The following is a 24824-nucleotide window of genomic DNA, read 5'->3' on the forward strand; positions in this document are numbered from 1 at the left end:
TAAGAAATTTTCTCATTATTAAAAAAGTAATTATTAAGAAATAATATCGCATTCATTCATTTTTTTCTAGCTTAGTCCTTTTATTAATCCAGGGTTGCCACAGCGGAATGAACCGCCAACTTAACCAGCAAGTTTTTAAGCCGCGATGCCCTTCCAGCCGCAACTCATCTCTGGGAAACATCTACACACACATTCACACACACTACGGACAATTTAGCCGAAACAGTTCACCTGTACCGCATCTCTTTGGACTGTGGAGAAAACCGGAGCACCGAGAGGAAACCCACGCAAATGCAGGGAGAACATGCAAACTCCACACAGCGAACCAGCGACCTTCTTGCTGTGAGGCGACAGCACTACTGCGCCACTGCTTCGCCCAAAATAATATCTCAATATGAGAAAATAAGTTATAATAATGAGAAAGTCATTATTATGAGAAAGTAATTCACATTGATGAGACAGTAAGTCATTATGAGAAAATCTCAAAATAATGATGTTTTCGCATAATTATAAGTCATTAATATAACACATTATCTCATTATGAAAAAAATCATAATGAGCCATTAATAGGAGATAACATAAGAAAGCTATAATAATGAGAAAGTCAGTAATTATTATGAGACAGTAATTCATTATAAAAAAATATCTCATAATCATAAGAAAGTTATAATGAAAAAAGCAGGTCATTATGAGATAACATCTCATTAATATGAGAAATTTATCATAATGACAGTCATTATTATGAGATCTCATGAGAAAGTCATAATGAAAAAAGTAAGTCATTATCATGAGAAACTAAGTCACAATAAGAAAGTCATTATGAAATAATATCTCATAATTATGAGAAAACATTGTTATAAGTCATTATTATAAGATATGAGAAAGTCATAAGGAGTCATTAATACGATATAATATCTCATTTTGGGAAACACGTTATAATAAGAGTCATTGTTATGGGAATGTCATAATGAAAGAATTTTATTTTATTCATTATTATAAGTCATTACTATGAGATAATATTTCATTATTATGAGAAAGCTGATGAGAAGGCAAGTCATTACTATATGAGATAACATCTCTTTATTATGAGAAAGTAATTATTATGAGACTGTAAGTCATTATTAAGAGAAAATGTCATTTTTATGAAATATCTCAATATGAGAAAGTTATTATGAAATATCTCATTTTCTCTAAATTATGACTTTCTCATAATATTAAGTCAAAGTTTCTCATTTTTATGAGATGTTAGGTCATTTTTACAGGAAAATATCTCATTATCATGAGAAAGTCATTAATACAAGAACATAAACCATTATTATAAGACACTTTGTCATTATTATGAGACGTTAAGTCTCAAAATATGACTTACGAGAAAGTATATGGCTTGCAAATTAATATTTTATTTCATGAACGAAACAGGCTTCCATAGTTTATTTTTTGCAGCAACATACTTCAAACCTAAAACTGTGATCGCTACAAAAACTTACCTTTAGTAACAAACGCATAAGCAACGAGCAATCCAGATGGACCACCATTTTGTAAATGTTTCCAAGGCAACAAAAAAAGCACTTGACGACATAAGAATGAACCTGGGTGTTCATTAAATGTCACAAAAGGACTTGAAAGTGATGGATAATGCATAAAAAAGACCTTTTCAGACCTGCACCACTGTCTGTGACACCTGTGTCACTCACAATGGGCTCTTATATAATTTTTTATTATTATTATAATATTTTTAAAACTAGTCTGGATAAACTTGATTTTAAAAAAGATAATTAAAATATTTAGTCATTTAGTCAATTTTCTTGTTATACTAGAACTTCATTGCTGTGTGTTGTTTTATTTACCAATTCATGAGTGGAAAAAAAGGACAATATTTAATTTGTTTATTACATCTTTTTAATTCCCGGTCTGGAAATAGCAAATCGTTACAGTTTATCTCGCTGTTGCAGAAAACCATATTCATACTGCCGAAATCATTAACATGCAAAAATGTTCTCCGCACAAATATTAATAAATACGTTTACTGTTTCAGCTCTGAGCCACCGTTCAATAACCTTGTAGAGGATCACATCCAGTAGCATGACGTCACATAAAAAAAAGACAACGGAAATTTCCACAAAACGAAAGGAAGTGGACTCTGAAATCATTCGCTGGTGATGATGAATTATTCAGGAAAACGTGTACAAAACATGAAATAAATAGACAAACGAACCATAAACTATAATACTGACTAAAGACAACAATTGGTTGCTACGCTGTAAACACAATGTGTTATTTACAAAGAGGAGATATAGCTGATCTTCTTTCTAGAACGTTAAAAATCAGAGGCAATATATTTGAAATACTTGGGTTTGATTACATTTCATCAACACGTTAGATTCTTCGACACGTAAAGTAGCCTTTGTGCTTTAGAAAAATAAATAATTTGGAATGGAAAAAATATGTCCTTTTGTTTACTGCTTTGATATTTTTGTGTGAGAGATGATCAGCTCTGAATGATCTGATCGCTAGACGCTGTCATCGGACAATACAAGAAGCCTGTGTCATTTACGTTACATACACCGAATATCTTCATATGTACACTATTTTGTATATTTACAAATGCAGAATGTTGTTATTATTAAAATACACAAGTGTTGCAGTCATGGCAAGGTTGATATGGATGTCCGTTTTTGCCACGGAATAAAAAGTTGGGATTTTTAAACTCAAAATTCTGACCTTCTCACAATATTTCACAATCTCAGAAAGAAAGTAAAAATAGAAAAATTGAGTTGCAATAAATGAAGCAAACTGATCATCTTTTCAAATTCTTTTTTTTAAATGTATGTTAATTTATTGTGTTAGCTTATACCACAAAAAAAGAAATTAGCGTGCCATGTCATACACTTTATATAATGCAATTATTAGACTTTTTCTCAGAATATTTGACAAAATATTTCCTCAAAAATAAAACTAGTACCCTAGTCAAACTAGTTTCAAACTAGTAACCCTAAATTCACACCTTTTTGCAAAGTAAGGTCCTAGTTTTCACTTTCACTCAGAATTGTGAGACACAGACTTAAAACTGTAATAAATAAAGTCAAAATTTTAAGAAATTACTTTTTTAATTTATCAATCCCGTGGCAAAAATGGTATGAAATTATAAGGCAGGCGAGGAATTTTAAAAATAATAAACATTTCTGTATGTGTTTTGGATGGCAATTCACAAAATGCTTTATATATATATATATATATATATTATAATTTATTTATACACAACTTACATGGTTTCTAATAAGAATCTGTGCTTATTGATATGGTTTCTGTTATTTACAATAAACATTCCTGGTTTAGTACAGAAGCAGTTCTTGGTTTTGGATCATGAAGATCAGTAGACGATTAAAGAAAAAAAAGTGCTTTTTGTTTGCTCGATTTGTCCTCTCTGGAGGATCTTGCTGATATAAAATCTATGCAAACGGTGATGGATGAAGAGTTTTTTGTGGTTTTACTGCAGATACCGGTAGACTTTGAAACAGTGGTTTCCAGAATCAGCCACAACAACGTGTCCATCGGAGGTCAAAGCGAGACCCTGCGGGCCGTACAGAGGGTCAGCGCTGGTGTTGATGTAGGACAGGAATGAGCCTGCGCTGTCAAACACCTGAAGGAAAACACAAATACTTTTTCAAAAGCGTGTTGTCTTTAAGCAAAATATTTTTATTCTTCAGGATTATTTTTAGTCTAATGAAAAGTAAATATCTGAAACACACTTTGATCAATTTGTTTCTGCAGAATATAATTACAGTTCATATTTGTTCATAGGTTTATATCATATATTTTTCTCCAGCGATGAACCATAAATATTTCCACATGTCATAAATAATTTACCTTAATAAATACTTTACTTAATTCTACAAAGAATAGATTTTTTTTATTTTCTATTTTTTTGGTGACAAAAAATACTCCCAAAATCTTTTTTTGTAAAACCCTTTGAATCTAAAATGTAACCCTGGACCACAAAACCTTATATTATATTGTCTTATCTTGCCAAAAAAAGATTATTACAAAATACACTTTTTGCTTTTATGCCAAAAATCATTCGAGTATAAAGTAAAGATCATGTTACATAAATACATTTTGTAAATTCCCTACCGTAAAGACATAAAACTAATGTTTTGATTATTAATATACTTAATTTGGACATTGTTTAATGCAGTTTTCTCAATGTATTATATTTGTTCAATATTCTAATATTTTTGAACCCTCAGAATCCAATTTAAATACTTTTGAATAGTAATGTTTTAAAGGTATACATTAACTTTCAGATAATATCTAAATCTCAATTTCCAAAAACTGACATGACTGATTTTGTGGTCCAAGGTCACATATGTAAGAATGACTTATTAAAGACATTTCTAATTCATTTTGAATCTAAATTTCTTCATTTAATCAATCAATTACAGAAATACACTGATTATTATTGGTTCCTTTTTGTATTTTTATTTGACATTTAATTTTTCCCCATTCACCTACAGTGTATTGTTTAAAAATATTTCTGAAATATCTAACTTCTAGAAGATGGAGAAGAAGAAGAGGAAAGAGTACCTGTATTCTGCTGTTGCCCCAGTCTGCTACAATAATGTTACCATTCACATCCACTGCGACCCCTGTGGGGGCATTAAACTGTCCATTTCCCTCTCCGTGAGACCCAAACTTAAACAAAAACTCCCCATCTGCACTGTAAACCTGGGAAACACAGATTTAATCATTACATACATTTGAAAAAACAATGTCACTAGCATATATAGAGTCAGTGTGTAATTGTTGCAGTTTATAGAGTTTTATATGCAAGAAGCAGAACAATTGAATAAATATTAATTTAAAACAATTGATCAATCTTACATTTCTTTAGAGTTCAGTTTTAAATCACATTACTAGAAAAACGCTGCCCATTGTTGGTTACTTTTACTTGTGGAATAAATTCACCGTTGCTGATTGCTAATAATATGCATTTTATTTTCTTGCTTTTTCATGAAAATCCATCCACACCACTAGATGTCACTTACATTCAAAACAGTTGACATACTGTGAGCAATGTGATATAAAACATTATTGAGTGCTAAATCTTTAATATTTATTCACCTCAAATGAATTATATTTATACCACAGACTTTTTATATATTTAAAGACTTTCTGAAAATCAATATGACTTCATAAATATTACAATTACTAGATTTTTTTCATTGTTTAATAATAATAATAATAATAACAGACCCAGTGTTAGCATGGTCATATAATCAACAAATGTCTATTATTTTTGGTATGGTAGTGGCTAAAACCATGATCATGATGGATTGGAAGTCCACTTTGCCACCTATTTTTCATAAATGCCTGAAACTGAAATTGTTGCTGCTCTTAAACATGATTGAATTCATTTTGGGCTGATGCTTCTAAAAATAAAAGAAAATCTTGGCCCTCTTCCTTGCTTATCTTTTTAAGAGTTAAAAGTTGAACACTTATGATTCATGAACAATTTCCACCCCAATTTCAATGTTTTGATATTGACCAAGTAAAATAATTAGTATTTTAATTATTATTATTATTATTTATTTTTATTATTTTACTTTATTAATTTACCATTTATATAATATAAGTATCATAGATTGTATAAATGTTTTTGTTCTGTTTTGTGCTTATAAATAAAATAAATGAATAATAATAATTATTATTATTATTATTATTATTATTGTTATTATTATCATTATTATTATTATTGAAATAATAAAATTTCAGTCAAACAAAAAAACTAAAACTAAAATAAAACTTAAATGAAAACAAAACAAAATTACATTTTAAAACAATATTAGATGAGTAATCATACTTTTTTTTGCATAAAATATTGCATAAAGTAGTGCAGATTAATCAATAATATTTTTTATTATAATACATTTATATATATGCAACTACACATAGAATGACATTTTAATAATCATCTTCTTTAAATCACAGTAAATAATATTCTAGATTTCATTTAAAAATTGTCTCTATGATATACTGATCTCTAGATATACTTCAGCTCCCCTCCTTATTCAAGGGTTTGTTTTGTCCTATTTAATTGTTCATTGAGTAAAAACGGCAAAAGCACAACCTGAAGAAGATCCACTCACCTTGACGGAGTGATTATGAAAGTCTGTCACCACAATTTCATTCTTGTTGTTGACAGCAACAAAGTGTGGGCCTGAATGACAGAAAGCAGAGACAGAGCGATTCACACTTGATGATGAAACAGAAAGAGAGTGAAGCGGACAGAAGATCTGGTCAAGCCTTCATCCTTATCACTGGACTAAACTATCAGATTTTCCCCCAACATCCGATTAAGAACATAAATCACAAAAACATGATCTAAACTCAAACAGTCATTTGAAAAAGGCAAATCAGCACATTCTGGGATGAGGATTCACTCAATACTTACTGAACCCAGGGCCAGATTTACTAAACTTTTGCTCCAGTGCACACTTTGAACCACTTTTTTCTAAAAAGGAATGGGAAAAACACAAGGGTAAGCAAGAGACAAATTAATGACAGAGCAAAAGGGATTCACAACTGAAGAAAAAAAAGCATACATCAAGCGGTGTGAGAATGCGAATCGACTTTATGTGCTGGAACGAATATAAAGCAGTTGAGAGGAATAATGAAAGATAAGCATCCTAAAGCAGGCCCACAAACCACATGCATATGTTTAACTAGAAGAAGGACAATGAACAGGGGGAGTATTACAGAAATATATCGACTTTAAAATCTGTTTGGTAACCAAGGTCATCCTTCAGTTAGACAAAATCTATTACAGAACAGCATATTCTAGCACATTATGTGATTTTAACTAAAGACGAGAAGGTGGTATTACAGAAACATCTTAACCTGACAAAAGCATTGTCTTAAAAATGTCTGAGACTTACAATGGATATTTTGCTAGCGCACATTGAACAACTAAGGTGCAAGGTAATCCATACATTTTTTTTTGTTTTGGTAATCTTAGATTAAAATCCGACCACTTGCTTCTGTGTTTATAGTAGTAGTCATTCTCTGTTGACGTCAGTTTGAAGGTTTGCCACAATATTCTTAGGAACGCCTCTCTTACCGTTAGTTGCTAAAATGGAATGATGCACAAAAAGAAAGCTCCGCCCCTATTCAATATTCTGCTTTAGTAAGAAGCACATCAGTCTAAGCAACTTCCAGTTTACACAGACTTTAACTTTGACCCGACTGCTGTTCTAACTTCAATCTAATTTGAAAGCTCATGAAAAAGTTAATGATATTTCCTTCTTTTCCAATCTTTTCTCTTTTTATCTGTGTACAGCACTTTGGCCAATTGAAGTTGAACTTAAATGTGCTCTATAAATAAAGCTGACGTAAAAATATAAATGCTTATGTAACCCACCGGTCCTACTGCAAGAGGCGGATGTAGTGATTTGAGGGCCCTTAGAATTTCCAGCCATGGGGCCAAACAGTCCTAAAATGCACCCTTTTTAGTTTTATTAATTATAATTAATAAGAAATATATATATTTAATTAAAGTTTTTTTCTTATATCACTGAATCTTCTTTTCCATGTTTTATCTTAATGAAATCTCCACATTTTAAATTATGTGTTTTCTTAAAATGTATTCACAACAAAAAAAAAAAAATATATGAATAAATTGAAAACAAATTGTTTTTAAAACTGAATCTTTACCCGACTTGACTGCTCCACGATTAGGAGTGTAAGACAAATTTGTGCAGACATTATAGTTACGTTAAATTTAATTCAATTTAAACACGTTTTAATTAGTTAGACGCTCACCATACAAAATTTGATAAAAAAACAGTGTATATAATTTATGCTTCTAGGCATTTATCGGTGGCCTCCAAATTTCCTGGGGCCCTAAGCGGCTGCTTACTTCGTTTATTGGATAAATCTGCCCCTTCCTACTGCACCCAACCCAGTATGAGCTGGGACTGAAGCGGAGATTCTTTGTACAGGAGTTGGTTGCTCTAACAAGGAGGCCCCAAGCATCTATCGCTAGAGCACCTTTAGAGGTCAGAGGAGTGAGGTTTACCTGCATAGCACTTCGCTTGCTGGCCTCCGTTACATTCACCCCCCTAAACTTCACTTCCATCCCAGACAAGCCCCTATGTGTAACCCATCGATTCTACTGCACCCATTTTATTCTAAGCTGGGATTGAACCGGCGATTCTTTGTACGGGAGTCAGTTGCTCTAACAAGGAAGCTAAAGACCATGGCCTCTAGCGTCTGTCACTAGAGCACCTATAGAGGTCAGAAAAGTGAGGTTTAGCTGCATAGCACTTCGCTAGCTAGCCTCCGTTACACTCACACCCTAAACTTCACTTCCATCCTGCACGAGCCCCAATGTGTAACTCATCGGTTCTACTGCACCCATCTTGTTCTGAGCTGGGATCAAACTGGCGATTGTTTGTATGGGAGTCGGTTGCTCTAACAAGGAGGCTGAAGACCATGGCCTCTAGCGTCTGCCGCTAGAGCATCTATAAAGGTCAGAGGAGTGAGGTTTAGCTGCATAGCACTTCGCTAGCTGGCCTCAATTACACTTATAATTGCGCTGTCCAACAATAGTATTATATTTATTGATGATAAAAAATGTAGAATGAAGATGTTTAATCATATTGGAAGGAACTGAAGATGAGTTACTTTCCATGACAAAACACTAATAAGTAGTTAGTCCACAGACTACCGCGTGACATGATATAGTGTTACAGTTAGCACAAGAACTGTAACCAGCATTACAGCTTCACGAAGCATTACTGGTTATGATGCAAATTACTTTTTTTTAATTAGTTTTGTTTATCCATTTTGTTTAGACTAACTTATTAATAACTTGCACAATGTTGGCAACAGACCTGAGAGTGGATTGTCGAATACAAAAACACAATTAAAGATTTTGTAAAAAAAAAAAGAAAAAAAAAAGGTTAAGAATCTCATATCAAGGTGTCAAGCTTAGTTCCTGGAGGGCCGCATCACTGCAGAATTTAGACCCAACAATGCTTTTACACACTTACCTGTAGGTTTTAGGTGTTTCATTAGAATTAAAGCTAAACTCTGCAGAGCTGCGGCCTTCCAGGAACTGGAGTTTGACACCTGTGAGTTAATGTTTGCTTCTGTAATACAAATTTTCAGAAAATCAATTTTAGTCATTACATATATAAAGACAATTTCTGTTATATGCCCCCAAATGTATTTAATAATAGCAAAAAAAGCAGCAGAGAGGAAGTGTTTCATGAACTACAAAAGGCATATTTAAACTGTGTGTTTCTCATTTTCAGGCTTATTTATAGTTGACTACAACTAAAACACCAACAACAACAACAAAAAGAAACAAATATTACTTAAAATAAACATTTAAGAGAGTTCCCAACAATAATAGTTTATGGTTAATTTACATTTTCGGTAAACTAAACGTTTTAATTAAATGAAAAAAATATTATGAATTAAAATGAAATGTATTTAAAATATACTTTAAAAGTAGCATAAACATAAACCTAAACATTGAAAAATAAAAACTACAATAATTCCATTAAAATAATTTAATTTAATTTCACTTGATTTCTTAATATAAATAAAATCCATTTAGATTAGAAAAATAAAATTTAATTAAAAAATTATAATATAATTATAATAAATAATATAATTATATAATATAATATAATATAATATAATATAATATAAGATATAAAACATGTACGCATGCATTGGCCTCATCATGGACAATGCTGACTCAGATAATGCAACTCAAAATATGGCGTTTGCTAAAGTGAAACAAAGGAACAAAACTAAGGCAAAGGAAATATAGACAGGTGCATCCTTTCAGACACTGGAACTGAAGCCTGGGTAAATCTGGCCATTTCGGTCTAAAACACAGCAGCCTTTAGTGCCGTTTGTTTCCCCAGAATGATTCTTAGTTGTTGCTTTTGTAGTCAATCACCCTTAGGCTCTTGTTTCTTAACGTTTAGGGATGAATTTCAACATGTCTGAGTTTCTGAGCTGGATAAATGAGGGATTAGGAAGAGAAGTTAGAAGACAAGTGTCACAGCAAACAACAGGGGGCGCTAAAACACTCCTGCAAACCTTGAGTGCTGGGATACCACATAAAGAACACAACCACATCACAGTGTTGTTCATTGAGACCGGCTTTCTTCACTGTACCTGCAAACTGTCTGTCTGAAGTCCCCCTCGCTCCAAACTTGGTCACTAGTTTGCCATTGGACTGAAAGATGAACACACAGCAGGCTTTATTGTCCACTGCGATGATATGACCGTTTCTGTCTACAGCCACTCCTTTGGGTCCCATCAGACGACCAGCACCAATCTTATTCTGCATGAACACAGATGATGAAAAATTACACGTCTAAAATACTTGAAAGAGAGATAAAAGAGAAAGGGAGAGCTTAAACTTAATTTATTTCAGCTAGTTGCTGGTTTTCATGTAGTTTAATTCAAAGCTAAAATAACTAAAACCAGAAATAAAATAAAAATAATAATATAAACATTTTAATAACATGTGTCGACGCATTACACCACTGGCCACCATTTAATTGTTTGTAACTAACTGAAAAAGAGTGAAAACTTAATCTCTCTCTCGATCAAATGCAGATTTGAATGAAGCTCTTTGGAGAATTAATAAACATAAGCAAATCATTTTCCTCAAAGACTATAGAATACACAAGACATGTCACTCGTATCTTTTCAAATGGGAAAAAAATGGTAACGACAATAGGGTGAGTAAAGCACCGCCTACTAGTAAAGGAGCCAATCATTAATCGCTATATGGCGAATCAAGCCTGCCTTCTAGTAAGGTGCCAGTCAGTGATTGCTATAGACTGACGATGGACGAGGGGCTCGAACCAGACATGAGTTTCTGCAGATTGTGTGATTTGGATGTTTAGAAGTTAAAATAAAGACACAGGTGATGTTTAATTTTATTGGTGATTCCTTATATGAAATTCAATCGTAAGCTTGGCAAGCAGTGTTGGAGAATTTGATGTTTCCCCATTCAGACAGAATGCCCGAGCATACTGCCCGAGAAGTGTTTCAAAGATGGCCGCCGAGTGAAATGACTTGCCTTAAAGGGACTTTAAAGGGAGCGCCTTTAAAGGGACTGGCTGCATCCGAAATTGCCTACAACTCAGTAGGCACTGCATTTGAGTTTTGAGCGTAATACTCAGCCGTTAGAAAAGTATGTTCTATACAGTATGAATGTGAGCAGTATGAATGGAATTCGGGTGTACTACATTCATGTTGTCATGATTATGTGAGCCACCCATGTCAGTTGTATCGCTTTACTCCCTTTCATGAATTCTCCTGTGGGGCATCATGGGATAGCGCAGCGTGCATGGGATGCAAGCTTCAATATTTTACCGGAAGTAGGTCATCCGGGTACTTCTCGCATACTGATTTTCGAATCCTACTCGGCTCGCATATTCATTTTAGCGTACTATATAGTATGGAAGTATGCGGGTATATGGACACAGCCCTGATCTGTCATTCATCTTGATAATAAAATAATTCCTGACTAGGCAATTATGGTAACAAGTAAAAAAAAAAAAAAAAAAAAAAAAAAAAAAAAAAAAAAATTTTATATATATATATATATATATATATATATATATATATATATATATATATATATATATATATATATATATACACACATACACAAAAAGGTGTGTGTGTGTGCTTTTGTGTGTGTGTGTGTGTGTGTTTATAAAATAAGTTTATTGTAAACTAATTAAAAGCTTATCAAAATTAAATTTAATAAAAAAGACTAACTGTAGTTAATACTAACAGAAAAACATAATAAAATATACATAATAAATAAACTCATAATCAAATTCATAAACTGTCAGAAATCACTCTAATACATACTAATAAATAGTTTTGTTTCATTTAAAAACAAAATACTATTTAATTTTTTTGAAAAATTGTGAAAGTCTTTTTAGAGATATTTTTGTGACTATTTAAAAATGTAAAAGTCTTTCATGTGATTTGAGCCAATGCATTCTTAAAATAAGAAAAATATTGTACTGTAAATCAAGATCACCTTGAACTTCCCATCAGGGGAGAAGATACTGATCCATCTGTTATCATAATCAGCCACTATAACGTCTCCGTTGGTGTCGACTGCCACACCGGTGGGCCTCTGCAGTTGTCCTGGAGAACGACCACGCACCCCGAAACGAGCTTTAAACTGTCCATCATTGGTAAAAACCTTCATTACAACAAATAAATGATCAAACCTTGCATTGAAGATCTTTCGGTACTGTTTCTAAGTAGATTATACATATTATCTACTAAAACAGCTTAGATCCTAATTCTTCCAGTTGATGTTTCTTTTAATTAAATAAAAAATTACATTTTTACATAACATTAATTAAATTGCATACAATGAAAATATAAAGTAAAAACATAAGTATTTGGCTTTAGCTTGGTGAAAGTATGCTATATAAAACACCTGCAACAAAAACCACAAACAGCCTGGATTTTCTCAGTATTTGTACACAAAATTCACTGCAACAGCTTTAAAGTGCGATAAAGCAAATTAACATTTTGCCCACACACAGACTCATTTCTGGATTCAAGTAAATATTTGGGAAAATTGGCTATTGAAATTGGCCGATTTGCAAAAAAAAAAAAATCGTAATTGGCCATGGAAAATCATGACTGGTGTATCAATAGCTGTTTCATTGATTATTGTTGTAAACAAAGCATCTGCACTAGTATTTAATATGCACCATATAATGGAGATAATCTTTTCACATCATAACAATACCCTTTGTATGCTAGTCTGTAACAGAGATCATCCAAATTAAATAAAAAACAAACCACATTTTGAGCAAAAACAAGCCAATTGCAATTTCCAGGTTGTTGATCAGTACATCTTTGTAATACTCTTTGTAGTATTCTTTCTTTAATTAAAGCCCTTTCCACAAAAAATCTTTCTGATAGTGATTTAGCTCCACTCATAGACTAACCTGAATGCACTGGTTGTTGCTGTCTGCTACAATGACTCTGCCACTGATGGAAGCAGAGATGCCCTGTAGATTGGTGAACTCACCCTTCTCTCTGCCCCGAGTGCCTAATGGGTCATAAAACAGAACATTAAACATCAACACAGCATTTAACAACAGATCGAAATGGAATAAAAATAAAATAAAAAAATTACTCCTCTCAGTTGAACTTTATTTTTAATGTGTCCTTGTTATAGGGTAATTATACTTTGAAGTACTGAGTAATAATAACCAAGAACATGTAATAAAGGGTTAGGTTTACAGTTAAAGATTTGGTTTAAGGTTAGATCCATGCAATTATACATAATGTACTGTTATTGCTGTATTAAGCAAATTTAGCATTTACAACAAGAACATTGTTAAATAAAGAGCTGTTTTACAGCTATATTATGACTAACTACCGATAATTATGATTATTTTTATGAAAATGGCTGAAGATAAAGTCATGATTGTGAACAATATTGGAGACTTTTCATTACTTTCAAGAGTTCACACTTAGCTGATGATCAATTATGAAGCATGTTTGGCATGCTGTCTAGGGAGGGAGAGAGCCCCGAGCTCATGAGATTCTCGAGCACGGGGCTTGAACCAGTGACATTGTTGCTGTTAGGCAACTGTGCTAACCACTGGGCCTCCGTGCCCAGTGAAAGGGGAGGAGTAGGGGTGGGAGGTGGGATTCTTCAAGACGAAGATGGCTAAGGTAAGATACTCTGGTTATTTATAGTGATTTAGGAATCAATGCGAGACCAGCTGCAGTCAATCATAAGCATGTGCGCTTCTCTTGAAATTAGTATATAAATAAGCTTCACTTATTTTTACTCCATATTATACAAAAAGACTTCTTTAATTTGAAGGTTGGCACAAATAACTATGGCACGAATAACTTTCATAATATTAAATTAAAAATTAAATATATTATCTATATTTAGATGTAATTTAATATTATGAAAGTTATTAGTTTCATAATTGATTATTAATTAAAATGCTGATTAATTATGTAACTATTATGCCTAAAAATGTTATATATATATATATATATATTGTATAATATAATGTATATAATGTAATATAATGTTTATATGTATAATTTATATATTTTATACAACATATTTTATACATTTTGAACAATACAGTAATGCATATAATTATATAAACATAATTATACACAGTACGCACAACTTTTATTTTGTATGCAATTAATCATTTGACAGCAGTAATATATTGTCTTATAATTATCTTTGCACTATTCTCTAATAATTCAATGGCATGCTGTTACTTATTTCTAACTCAATGCCAGCAGAATGACGTTTGTTGTTCAGGATAGTTCACAGCACACTAACTAATAACATATTTTGAATTGAATCCATTCCATAAAAACTAGCATCAACTAAAATATATAAAGGCTGTAGAAAGATTTTTTCATTGTCATATTAGCAAATACCAATACAGTCAAACAAATGAAAGCTTTTTCTAAATTCTTACCCTAATTACAATATGCATTTTCTGAAGTTTTGTAAAGCATGATTCTTACCCACTCTGTAAATCAACTCATCCTCAATGGGGTTTTCCTTCTTTTTGGTGGTGCTGTACATGCTGGAGGGTCTCCTGACAGCCTTCTGTCTGATGTGTCCACCTGTCCCACTTGGAGATTTAACCCTCCTCTTCACGTCATCTGGAGACTGAGGCACATCCGATGGCTTTATGGCCCTTAATTTGAACGGACTGCCCCTCACCGGCTGTCCATACAGTATCAGAGAGAACAAGTACTCGCCTTCACCCTTCAGTGTATAACCAACCTCGTAAGTCCCATTCTTATTATCCACCACCTCCGCCTCAGTCACTTGCGCTCCATCCTGCCCCATGATCTCTGCTCGGAGAGCCGCATTACCCGTCCTGACGAGCTCGCTGTCTTTATCTTTAGTGGTGACGGTCACAGTCACATGCTGGCCGACCAGAGCGTGTCTGAGTCCCTCTCCAGTGGCCACGCTCGTATGTCCCACAGCCCCCGTTGTCAGCAGGACGCCCAGGTTCTGGATGGAGCGTCGCAGGCCCTCAGTCTCGATCTGGCAGTCCAGGTGGGCATTTTCATGTGGGCGTTCTGGGAAGTCATGGCAGGCGAGAGCACTCACCCGCTCGCTCATCTGCTTCTGGACCAGCAGGACTTCAGTAGCGCTGCCGTGGCTCAATGCCTGTTCGGTGAAACTGCAGCTGCTCTGGATGTGCTCCTTTCCCTGCAGGAGTGACGATAACTGCGCCTGAAGAACCTGCGGAAGACAGGGTAGAAGATAATTTCCTTTTCTTTTTCTTTCATATTAGTTATCTTGAAAAATTAATCACATTTTCAGACCGTTTTTTTAAGACTAATTTTCAACAAAATCATCTTCATGTATAGTTCAAAGAGTTTGTAAGTGCACATATCCACAGCACTTATACATTCGTAAATGTATGATATACATATCTACATGTCTATTTGTAATTCCTGTTTATAGCAAATAACAACATGTATATTATGTTCATACTGAATTGCATATCCCTGATCATTAATGGCAACCTGTACAGTATGTTCATCTATTTGTAAACCAATGATTCTTGTTAATATGACTTGTATGTTATGCTCATAGTACATCCATCTGTAAATATTATAGTCTTCTATAATTGCACTTATAACTTATACCCACAGATATTTACATTAGATGTCACCTACGCTATGGTTGTCTACTGGTTGGAAGGAATGCGTCAATAGAGCCACCATTTTAGTACAGGGTAGCGCTCCTTTGAAATGAATGCGTGTTACAAACCCCTGATGTTAGTCTAGGGTGTGGGGTTTGACATTTATTTAATTAAAATATATTTATATAAACAGTGAATGAGTTGAAAGACAACCAAAGTAATGCCAAAAAATGTGTGCTTTTATTTACAATCCCAAAGTGAACAACAACAACGAATTAATCAAAAATAAAGAAAAAGTAAGTAAAGCAAAAATATACTATTTACAATATGTACAACACTGAAACAAATAAAGACGGGAAAAACAAGAGAGCTGGCAGAAGGGACGCGGGTGGCGCTAAAGAAATGAAAAGAACAAAACCCAAACTAAATCTAACTTCCCAGAAGCATCTAGCTAACTAACTATGTGAAAAAACAGTATAATTAACACACGAAGATCTTCCGAGTCCTAACTATCTACTCTATCTATCTATCCAAAAAGTACAAGGAGTGGCGCTCGCCACTAACCTAGTGTACTAGACAGCAGAGCAGTCCTGAGTGTTGCGAAATGTATGTCACGTGACCTTACCTGTCCGCTTCGTCCAAGCCTCGTAAACAACGATAAACTAAGAACAATGTACGAATAACGGACGGATAACGTGCACACAGAAACAAGCAACAACAAAACACAGTTAGACGGGGTAATTTCTAAACGCACGCGGTAAATACAAACAAGCGACAAAACAGCGAAAGAGAAAAATGCAAGCAAGAAAGCAAGAAAGAGCGAGTGGTCTGGCGCGCACTTTTAAGACGGGTGGTCTTTGCTTATTGGATGTGACGTAAGAGTGACGTAACCGGGGAGGAATGACTGACAGCTGAATGGACCAATGAACAGAACCTGAGAATACAGGAGAGCAGATACGGGGGAACAGAGCGAGAGAGAGAGAGAGAGAGAGAGAGAGAGGGAAAAAACACAGAGAAAACAGAGCACAAAAAACACAAATACATAACAATGCGGACTAAGGTGCAGTGGTGGCGTGGCCATCCGGAGCCAGAGATATATACACATATATACATATATCTATGATCAGGAGTTTTCAGGATAGACAAGTGACCACACGTGCATTGCCGACAAGGAGCATGTGTTTGTGTGCATGGAAACGTATTATACTCCCTCCCTGTTAAATTTGATCTGATCAGTGTTCTGAAACACACCCCCTCTCTGCTTTCACTTCCAATTCTAATGGAGGAAGCGATTCGTTTGTGAGTGAATCTCTATGGTATAAACGACTCGTGTGAACCATCGATCAATTTTCTGGCACCGCAGCGTCTTGTTGTCATATTTCATTTACATTGTTTGCTTTATTTTATTCAACAACACTAGCATAAGCCAAGTATTTAGAGCAAGTCGGTGCTTCTTTGCCTTATGGTCAATGCAAGAGACTGTATTACCATCTATAATGTTACTTGTTGAGCACAAAGGTTTGTTACATACAAAAGGTAAAAAAAAAAAAAAAAGAAAGAAATCTTACCTATGAATTCTTCAACCTTTGTGCTTTGTTTACTTTGTTTGCTCGTTACTACATTCGTACACAGCCCTAAAGTCCAGCATCTTCACATTGGCTTTAGTCTTGACTAGTGCTGTTGAATGACATTTGTCCTGGAAGCAATGTACAAATGTGGCGACACTATTGACGCATGATCAGGGTCTGTATGCGATAACTAGTGCATATATGACTTATACCTATATCCTCCATCACTTGTACATGTGTAATAATAACAAAGTTGAATCTAATCTAAAATATATGGTGGAATATATAGTGGAAAGTAAGCAGAGAAGATGATTTTGTTGTCCTGTCCATCTAGATTTAGTTACTCCCTATAAAGCTCTACATCCAATAAATCAGTGAAGTGTTTGGTAACACTTTATTTTTATGGTCCATTTGAGTTTTAGTAGACTGTCTGCTTAATATCTGTTGATACTGCCCCTTTAACAGACATTTAACTGACTATAAGAAACTTTGCAAGTACATGTCAACTTACACTAACCCTAACCCCAATCTAACAGTCTACTTTTATCCTAATGAGATATAGTTTGCATGTAGATGCAATGTACCATAAATTCAACAAACAGACCATCAAAATAAAGTGTGACCAAGTATTTTAAAAAATTGAGTACAATAAAGTGTCATTATTCTCCTTACAGTTCATCTACTGTTAAAATGCAGTTTATGAGAATGAAAGGGATTCCAGTTTGCCCAAAACCGAACATTCTGTCATCATTTACTCACCCTTTACTTATTTCAAACCTGTTTGACTTTCTGTTGAACACAAAAGAAGATATTTTGAAGAATGGTAGAAATCATGTCCATAGTGTTGTTTTCCAACTATGGGAGAGGATGATTATCATTTTTCTTTTTTTTTTCTTCTTTTTTTAAATATATTATTTTGTGTTTAACAGAAGAAAAAATAGATAAGTGTTTGGAACTACTTAATGATGAGTAAACAGAGAGTTAATGCTCATTTTTGGGCGAACTACCCCTTTAAAATATAACTTTTTCAGCAGACAATGAACAACTCCAAAACCAAACAGCAAGTCTATCCTCAGCAACATTACAGATATGTTAAATATTACAGTCCTTAAAGAAATACAAATAAAAAAGGAACAAAATACATGCATAGGGATTTATTTTGGCCCATCTCAATATTTAAATTCTCAAAATTTGTTCCATTTCTTTTAAATAAAAGTTGTCCGAACTAAAAGTGCAACCTTTAATGAAAGATGAAGCAGTAATGTGTAGGAAAAAGAGGTATTTGTAAAAAGGGGAAAAAATAGGAAAGAATTGGGTCCATCCAATCCTGTGATTTCATCTCATTATTGAATGATTCAAAATGTACTTCAGGATGTCAGTGGATCAGTCAGTGGCCTTTGAAAGTGATTCTGGAGATACATTTTAAAAAGAAGACCACAATCTCTCCACAAACAAATCAGTTGCCTTTCTTTATTTTGCCATTCACTAGCTCTTTCTAATTGTCTGATTTATCTCCAAATGCTTGCTACAGACACTAAAAAAGAAGCAGAAATCAGAATCTAATTTTAAATTAGGCAGTTTGTAATTGGGATTAATACGGTGAGAGATCAAATAAATCTGTAATCTGTTCTATTCAATTCAAGCTTACTTGTACAGCACTTTTTAAAAATGACTGTCCCTAAGCAGCTTCACAAATGGTGCATGTCATTGCATTACAATAATTACACAAAAAGGTGCAAAAATAGTGGGTGAGAATTTCACAATTGAGACATAGAAGGAGCACAGGCTGTCAACTGCTTTTTTCTGACCTTCTGCTTGGTGCTACAGATGTTCTCCAGGTCTGTGATGAGTGCAGCCTTTCGTTGGTGTAAAGCCCTCTCCAGCTCCTCAAATGTCATGTTGATCTCATTGACGGCTTCATTCTTCCTCTCTGTCAGCTGTTTAGAGATTTCATTCACCATCTCGATGGCGGCTGTTAGCTGAGGAAGTCTGAAAAAATAGAAACCAGTGACTGAAGCTACAGTTAAAGGCAGCAGTTTGAGCTCCCCAGTGACTTTTTCTTCAAACAGTTCCCAAGAGATTTTAAACAGAAACCAAACATTTTTTTCAACATTTGTAAACCATATTTTTCAGTAACTATTTCTTTTTGTGTTTGCCATGATGACAGTACATAATATTTTACTATTTATTTTATAAGATACTAGTATTCAAGTGCAAACAGGCAAGTTATCTTAATTTGGCAAGACAACAGTGGTTTGTTCTGTAGCTTATCAAAAAAACAGTTATGAAGGGGGCTAATAAAATTCACCTTAGCAGTTAATTATTTTTTTTAACTAAAGGAAGTAAGACTTCCCCAAGAAGAATAATTTCACAAGTTCACACTTGGCATATTTGATGTGTGTCCGAGCAGAGGGCATTAAGCTGGGAAAGACACCCTAAATCCTGTTTTTCCAGATGGCTCCCCCCACTCTGATTTATGTAGGAATCGGTTTAAGGGTGCTTTCACATCTGTGATTTGGTTTATTTGGTCCGGACCAGGGGCAACAAATGATACATTGTAGCATTTCTCTGCCTTTTTTGGGTCCTTTTCACACTACACTGATTGTTTTGGTCTGAAACAGTTGAAAAGAACCAAAATGCAGTCATGTGACAAAATCCACATCACTCATTGGCCAGATGTTACTGAATGTATTTTCTAAACTGCTTTTCGATTGGTCAAAATTGACATGCGAAAAAATGCCAATAAACTCCCTCAAGTAAACATGCAGCAGACTCAAGATGTCACTTTTCCTATATAAGGACGACTGCACTGGCTGATTGTATCCCTGGTCATAGTATACTATAATTTGTATACATCACATAAGATAAACTATACATTTCAAGAATAAAGCGTGGCTGCGGCTGGAAAACAATGTTTTAATGCATTGCAAGTGGTGAAGGCGCATCGCAAGTCACTTCAGGAGGAGGCGTGAATTAATTTAGCTAAACTGCAATAAGGTCATCTTCCGGAAATATTCTCAACGATCCACCAGGTAATGTGTTTCCCCTTTCTCTCTTTCTGCTTAAAATTGTTGGTAAAGCGCTATCAACAAATATTTTTTCTCCACACCCCATAAGATGGGACAGCGCATCGAACTACAGAAGCTGGATTGGTCTAAAAAGGCGCAGTGCTTTTTGCGGTTGAGTCTGTTTTATTTCAGATCATGTTCTCACCATAAACAAACCGCTCAAGGGTTCGTTTGAAAGTATACCGAGACCAACTCTTCAAGGAGGTCTCATTACGCTTTTTTGGTCCGCTTTTGGTGCGCACACGAGTGCAATTGCTACAATCACGCCTGCCCAAACAAACTGTAACAGGAGGGAAATAAACTCTAGTGTGATTCAACTGAACTAAATAAGTCAGGTGTGAAAACATCCTTAATGTGAGGAGTTGGGGTGGTGGAGGGTTGCTGAAAGTGGAGAGAAAACCGAGGTAGGACATGTTTGACTATTTATCATTTGGTCTTATGCTGATTGAATAATAAAATGATTGTCTATCATGAATTAGACTTGTCAAAACATGTGTGCTCCTCAAAACAATTTTCACTTAATAGGTAATACTGTGAAAAATGTTGTTAAATATCACTTTTTGTCATGAGCTGTATATATAAACTCATGACATCACATAAGCACAATTTCATACTACTTAGGTATGATTATATAACAATTATTGTGATAAAAAAAATTTTGTAATGTGCTGTCACCATGGCTATTATGAAGAACTAAATTATACAGTCGTCAGTTTCACATGAACATTTGTACCTGTTGCGGATGGCATCCAGCTGGTTCTTCAGCACTGCTTTGTGCTGCTCTAGGACGTCCCGCAGTGGAACAGTCACATGCTCCCGGTGCTCCCCTTCTGTGCATTCCAGACACATGGCAGTCTCACACGACTCGCAGTAAAACTCCATCACCTGCAGGGGCAGCAAACCAATCACTCAGCATCCTAATGCATTATCAAAGGGCCCTAATGCTCGCTAACTGGCCTGAACAGCCTAAACACACATGTATTATGACTTTGAAGGCACATAAAAGAAAGAAGCTGGCAGCTTTCAGGGGTGTGTTTAAAGGACAGAGCAATAAGCAGAAAGAGACACAACAGCCTCTGCCAAATGGAAAATTGGCTGAAATCTAGAGAGATGACAGGTGGATGAGGAATTCCAGTTCACTTGTAGCTCTACTGAGTGTCCTGAAGGGCCTTCAACAAGAAAACAGAGTGGGACATAAGGAGCGGCCTCACCCCCTTTATGAAACAGCCAATAGCGTTTCATTTATGCCATAGCTCTGCCAGTCTCCTAACTGTGGTTGTAGTTGTTTTTTTCTTCATAATAATTGCTGACACTTAAATTAAGTGTTATTTTGCCACTTTTGCACTAAGTTATTAATGTATTTTTAAACAGAAAAAAAGCATAAAAATGTTTCTTTGATTTTTAAATGTTTTGTTATAATCTTTGACATTGGTGAGAATTTAGATTTAGATCTTTGAATTGAGACTTTGAGAACTGCTGATTTAGATTGACCTGCCTAGTTAAGTGTGAATAAATTAGGGATGCACAATATATCAGCGGCCATATCGTTATCGGCGGATAAATGCTATATTCAAGATTATCGTTATTGATCCGATTTCTAAATTAGGCCGATATCTTTGATTTCAAGGGAGCTTCAGTTTAATCTGTCTGCAATTTTACAAACAATACCTTGCTTTTTTCCATCATGCTTCAGAGTATTGCCAAATTTGGTTTCATCATCAGCTCTTAAGAGGCTTACCTTGCCCTCATGATTGGGGCAGGAGAGTGGTTTCCCAGCGGCGGCTGCGCTGACAGACTCCAGCACGCTGCAGGCCTCGGGACGAGAGCATTCAGAGTCTCTCTGCAGCACCTCCATAAGGTTTGTGATAAAGAAGTTGTTCTGGAGTGCTGCTACACCTTTTTCAGGCAAAATAGAGGTCTGTCTGCACACGGGGCAGGACAGTGTCAGGGACTGAGGGGGAATGTAGTTCTGTAGGCACCTGTGAAAGCAGAAAGACTTCATTAAAGACATAATTAAGAGACTGTACATATACAGTTAAGGTCAAAATGATAAACCCTCCTGTATTTTCTTTTTTATATTGCCCAACTGATGCTAAATAGAGTAAGGAATTCTTTACAGTATTTCCAACAATATGTTTTTCTTCTACAGAAAGTCTTATTTGTTTTATTTCAGCTAAAATAAAAGCAGTTTAAATTTTTTTACAAAGATTTTTAAGGTCAGTATTATAAGCCCCCTATTAGGGTTGCACAATATATAGTTGCAGCATTGATATCCCAATGTAAGGATCTGCAATGTGGAGTCAGGATTATAGTTCACCAGGAGCCACAATTGAAAAAACATGTGATGTATTGTTACACTTTGCAGTAAGCCCACAAATGTATCTCAAATGCATGTATTTGTAAGGTTTGTGATAGTTTAAGCATTCCATTGCAGTTTTAAGGTTTTGGGCACAAGAATGTAATGTAAAAAAAGGTTAATAGAGACTATACAGTGCTATTTTACATTTGCTAACTACATCGGTTTATGTAACTAAATACTTTCAGACTCCCAGAAAACTATAAAGCACGGTTTATTTTATTTGTATCTTTGCTACTGTATTTATCAATGTTTGTTTATTATATTTTATGCAGATGTACTGGCCAACAAAATCCTCCTAATTACTCTAAAATTACAAATTCTTTCTAAATAGAACCATTTAAACCATCTGCTGAAATAATACTTAATATTATTTAGCAAGATTCGCAATATATATCGTAGAAAAATAAAATACCGGATTGTAAATTTTTTCCAATATCATGCAGCTCTACCCCCTATTATTAGCAAAAAAAATCCAGAACAAACAGCTGTTATACAATGACTTGCCCAATTATCCTAACTTGCCTAATTAACCTAGTTAAGCCTTTAAATTGCACTTTATGCTGAATACTAGTGTCTCCAAAAATACCTAATAAAATATGATGTACTGTCATCATGGGAAAGATAAAAGAAAATCAGTTATTAGAAATTAATTATTAAAACTATTATGTTTAGAAATGTTTTCTCTCCGTTAAACAGAAATTAGGGAGAAAATATGCAGCGGGGCAAATAATTCAGGAGGGCTAATAATTCGGACTTCAACTGTATATCATATCTTATTAAACATTCAAACATACAAAACACATACAGAGATTTTTTTGCCCTAAACTGAATTATACACACTTTAACTGCATTAAAATAAGCTTCAACACAAAGCCAATGTTTTTGGACTTGATAATATAAGCTCACATTATTAAAACAGCAAATACAATAATATTGTAGACAACAAGCAGTTCAGTTTTTAATTGAATTGAACAGCATCAAGGACTGTAAACTACAAGACGTGTAAATAAAAGCACCATAAACCTTAATACAAGTGCTCAGTGACTCATGCACTATATTTTAAGACTTAAGCATCATTTGATAGCTTTGTGTGAGGAAACGAATGAAATTTAAGTCACTATGCTCCGGAAAAGGCCTTTCTTTTTTTTTTAGATAGGAACAACTCGAGTATTGAGCTATAAATAACTCCTTTTGTGTTTCACATGGGAAAGAAAGTCATATAGGTTTTAAAATAGAAGTAAATGGTGACCGAATTTCTATTTTTGGGTGAAGTATCCGGTTAAGCTGCTATACAGCAATGTTACTTAACATTGTTAAAAATAACATATCACAAAATGTTTAAATACTCTTTAAAAAAACAATATCTCTAATCATTATTACATCCCAACCATTCAAATGTTTGAGTACAGTAAGCTTTTTTTTTTTTTTAAAGAAATAAGCCAAGAATGCATTAAACTCAACAAAGTGACAGCAAAAAGAATGAACAACTTTACAAAATATTAGTATTTCAAATATTGCCTGTGTTCTGAATTTCTAAAAAAAAAAAATTTTAAATCGAAATTATTTAAAGGTCCCTGTAATAAAGTTTACGGCCCTTTGGGCCGCCGGGAAGAAGGAGGCGGAGAACCGACGGAGCTTTAAAATATTTATTAATAACAGTGACGGCAGCTCCTCACGGAGACTGCCATCTAAACCAAAACAAACGGACGGCAGCTCCTCACGGAGACTGCCGTCAAACTGAAAGGGGTTTGGCGCCACAGCACCCGCGAGACCTATACTAGATGGGTCGAGAGAAAAGGAGATGGAAAAATAAAGGAGGAAAAGACAGAGTAGACCGAGAAAGGGGAGAGAGAAAAAAAAAATAAAAAATTGGGGTTCGGTTCTCCAGACACGCTGCCACTCGGTCCTCCACCAGCTGAGAGATGCGACGACGTGCTGGGAGCCCTGTGGAAGAATCTATGCACCCGTCCGTCCTCCTTTTATGGTCCAGAGCTCCTTCCGTGGGATCCGAGGCAGGTGCGCACCGCAGGTGTATCCACTTACGCGGTGGCCTCACCCCGTTCCCACGGCTCTCGGCCACGCCCCCTCGCCACAGTCCCGTTAA

The 24824-nt window shown here is 34.7% G+C and overlaps 1 protein-coding gene across 10 annotated transcripts in view; it reads right to left on the reverse strand.

Moving 5' to 3' along the window:
• Window positions 1-1871: 1871 nt before the first annotated feature.
• trim3b (tripartite motif containing 3b) overlaps window positions 1872-24824 on the reverse strand; it is a 59998-nt gene continuing 37045 nt past the window's right edge. For 5 of the 10 annotated variants that reach the window (XM_073914022.1, NM_001430889.1, XM_005155378.6 and 2 more), the window contains 11 exon segments: window positions 22100-22340; window positions 21095-21246; window positions 19102-19282; window positions 14587-15319; window positions 13020-13123; window positions 12089-12256; window positions 10195-10363; window positions 6452-6511; window positions 6147-6217; window positions 4585-4725; window positions 1872-3640 (listed from right to left, as the gene is read on the reverse strand). In XM_073914022.1, the coding sequence (XP_073770123.1) occupies window positions 3488-3640; window positions 4585-4725; window positions 6147-6217; window positions 6452-6511; window positions 10195-10363; window positions 12089-12256; window positions 13020-13123; window positions 14587-15319; window positions 19102-19282; window positions 21095-21246; window positions 22100-22340 (2173 nt within the window). In that variant the 3' untranslated portion in view covers window positions 1872-3487. 10 annotated transcript variants of the gene reach the window in all.

This window comes from Danio rerio, chromosome 10 (assembly GCF_049306965.1).
Source record: "Danio rerio strain Tuebingen ecotype United States chromosome 10, GRCz12tu, whole genome shotgun sequence".
NCBI classification, from domain to species: domain Eukaryota; kingdom Metazoa; phylum Chordata; class Actinopteri; order Cypriniformes; family Danionidae; genus Danio; species Danio rerio.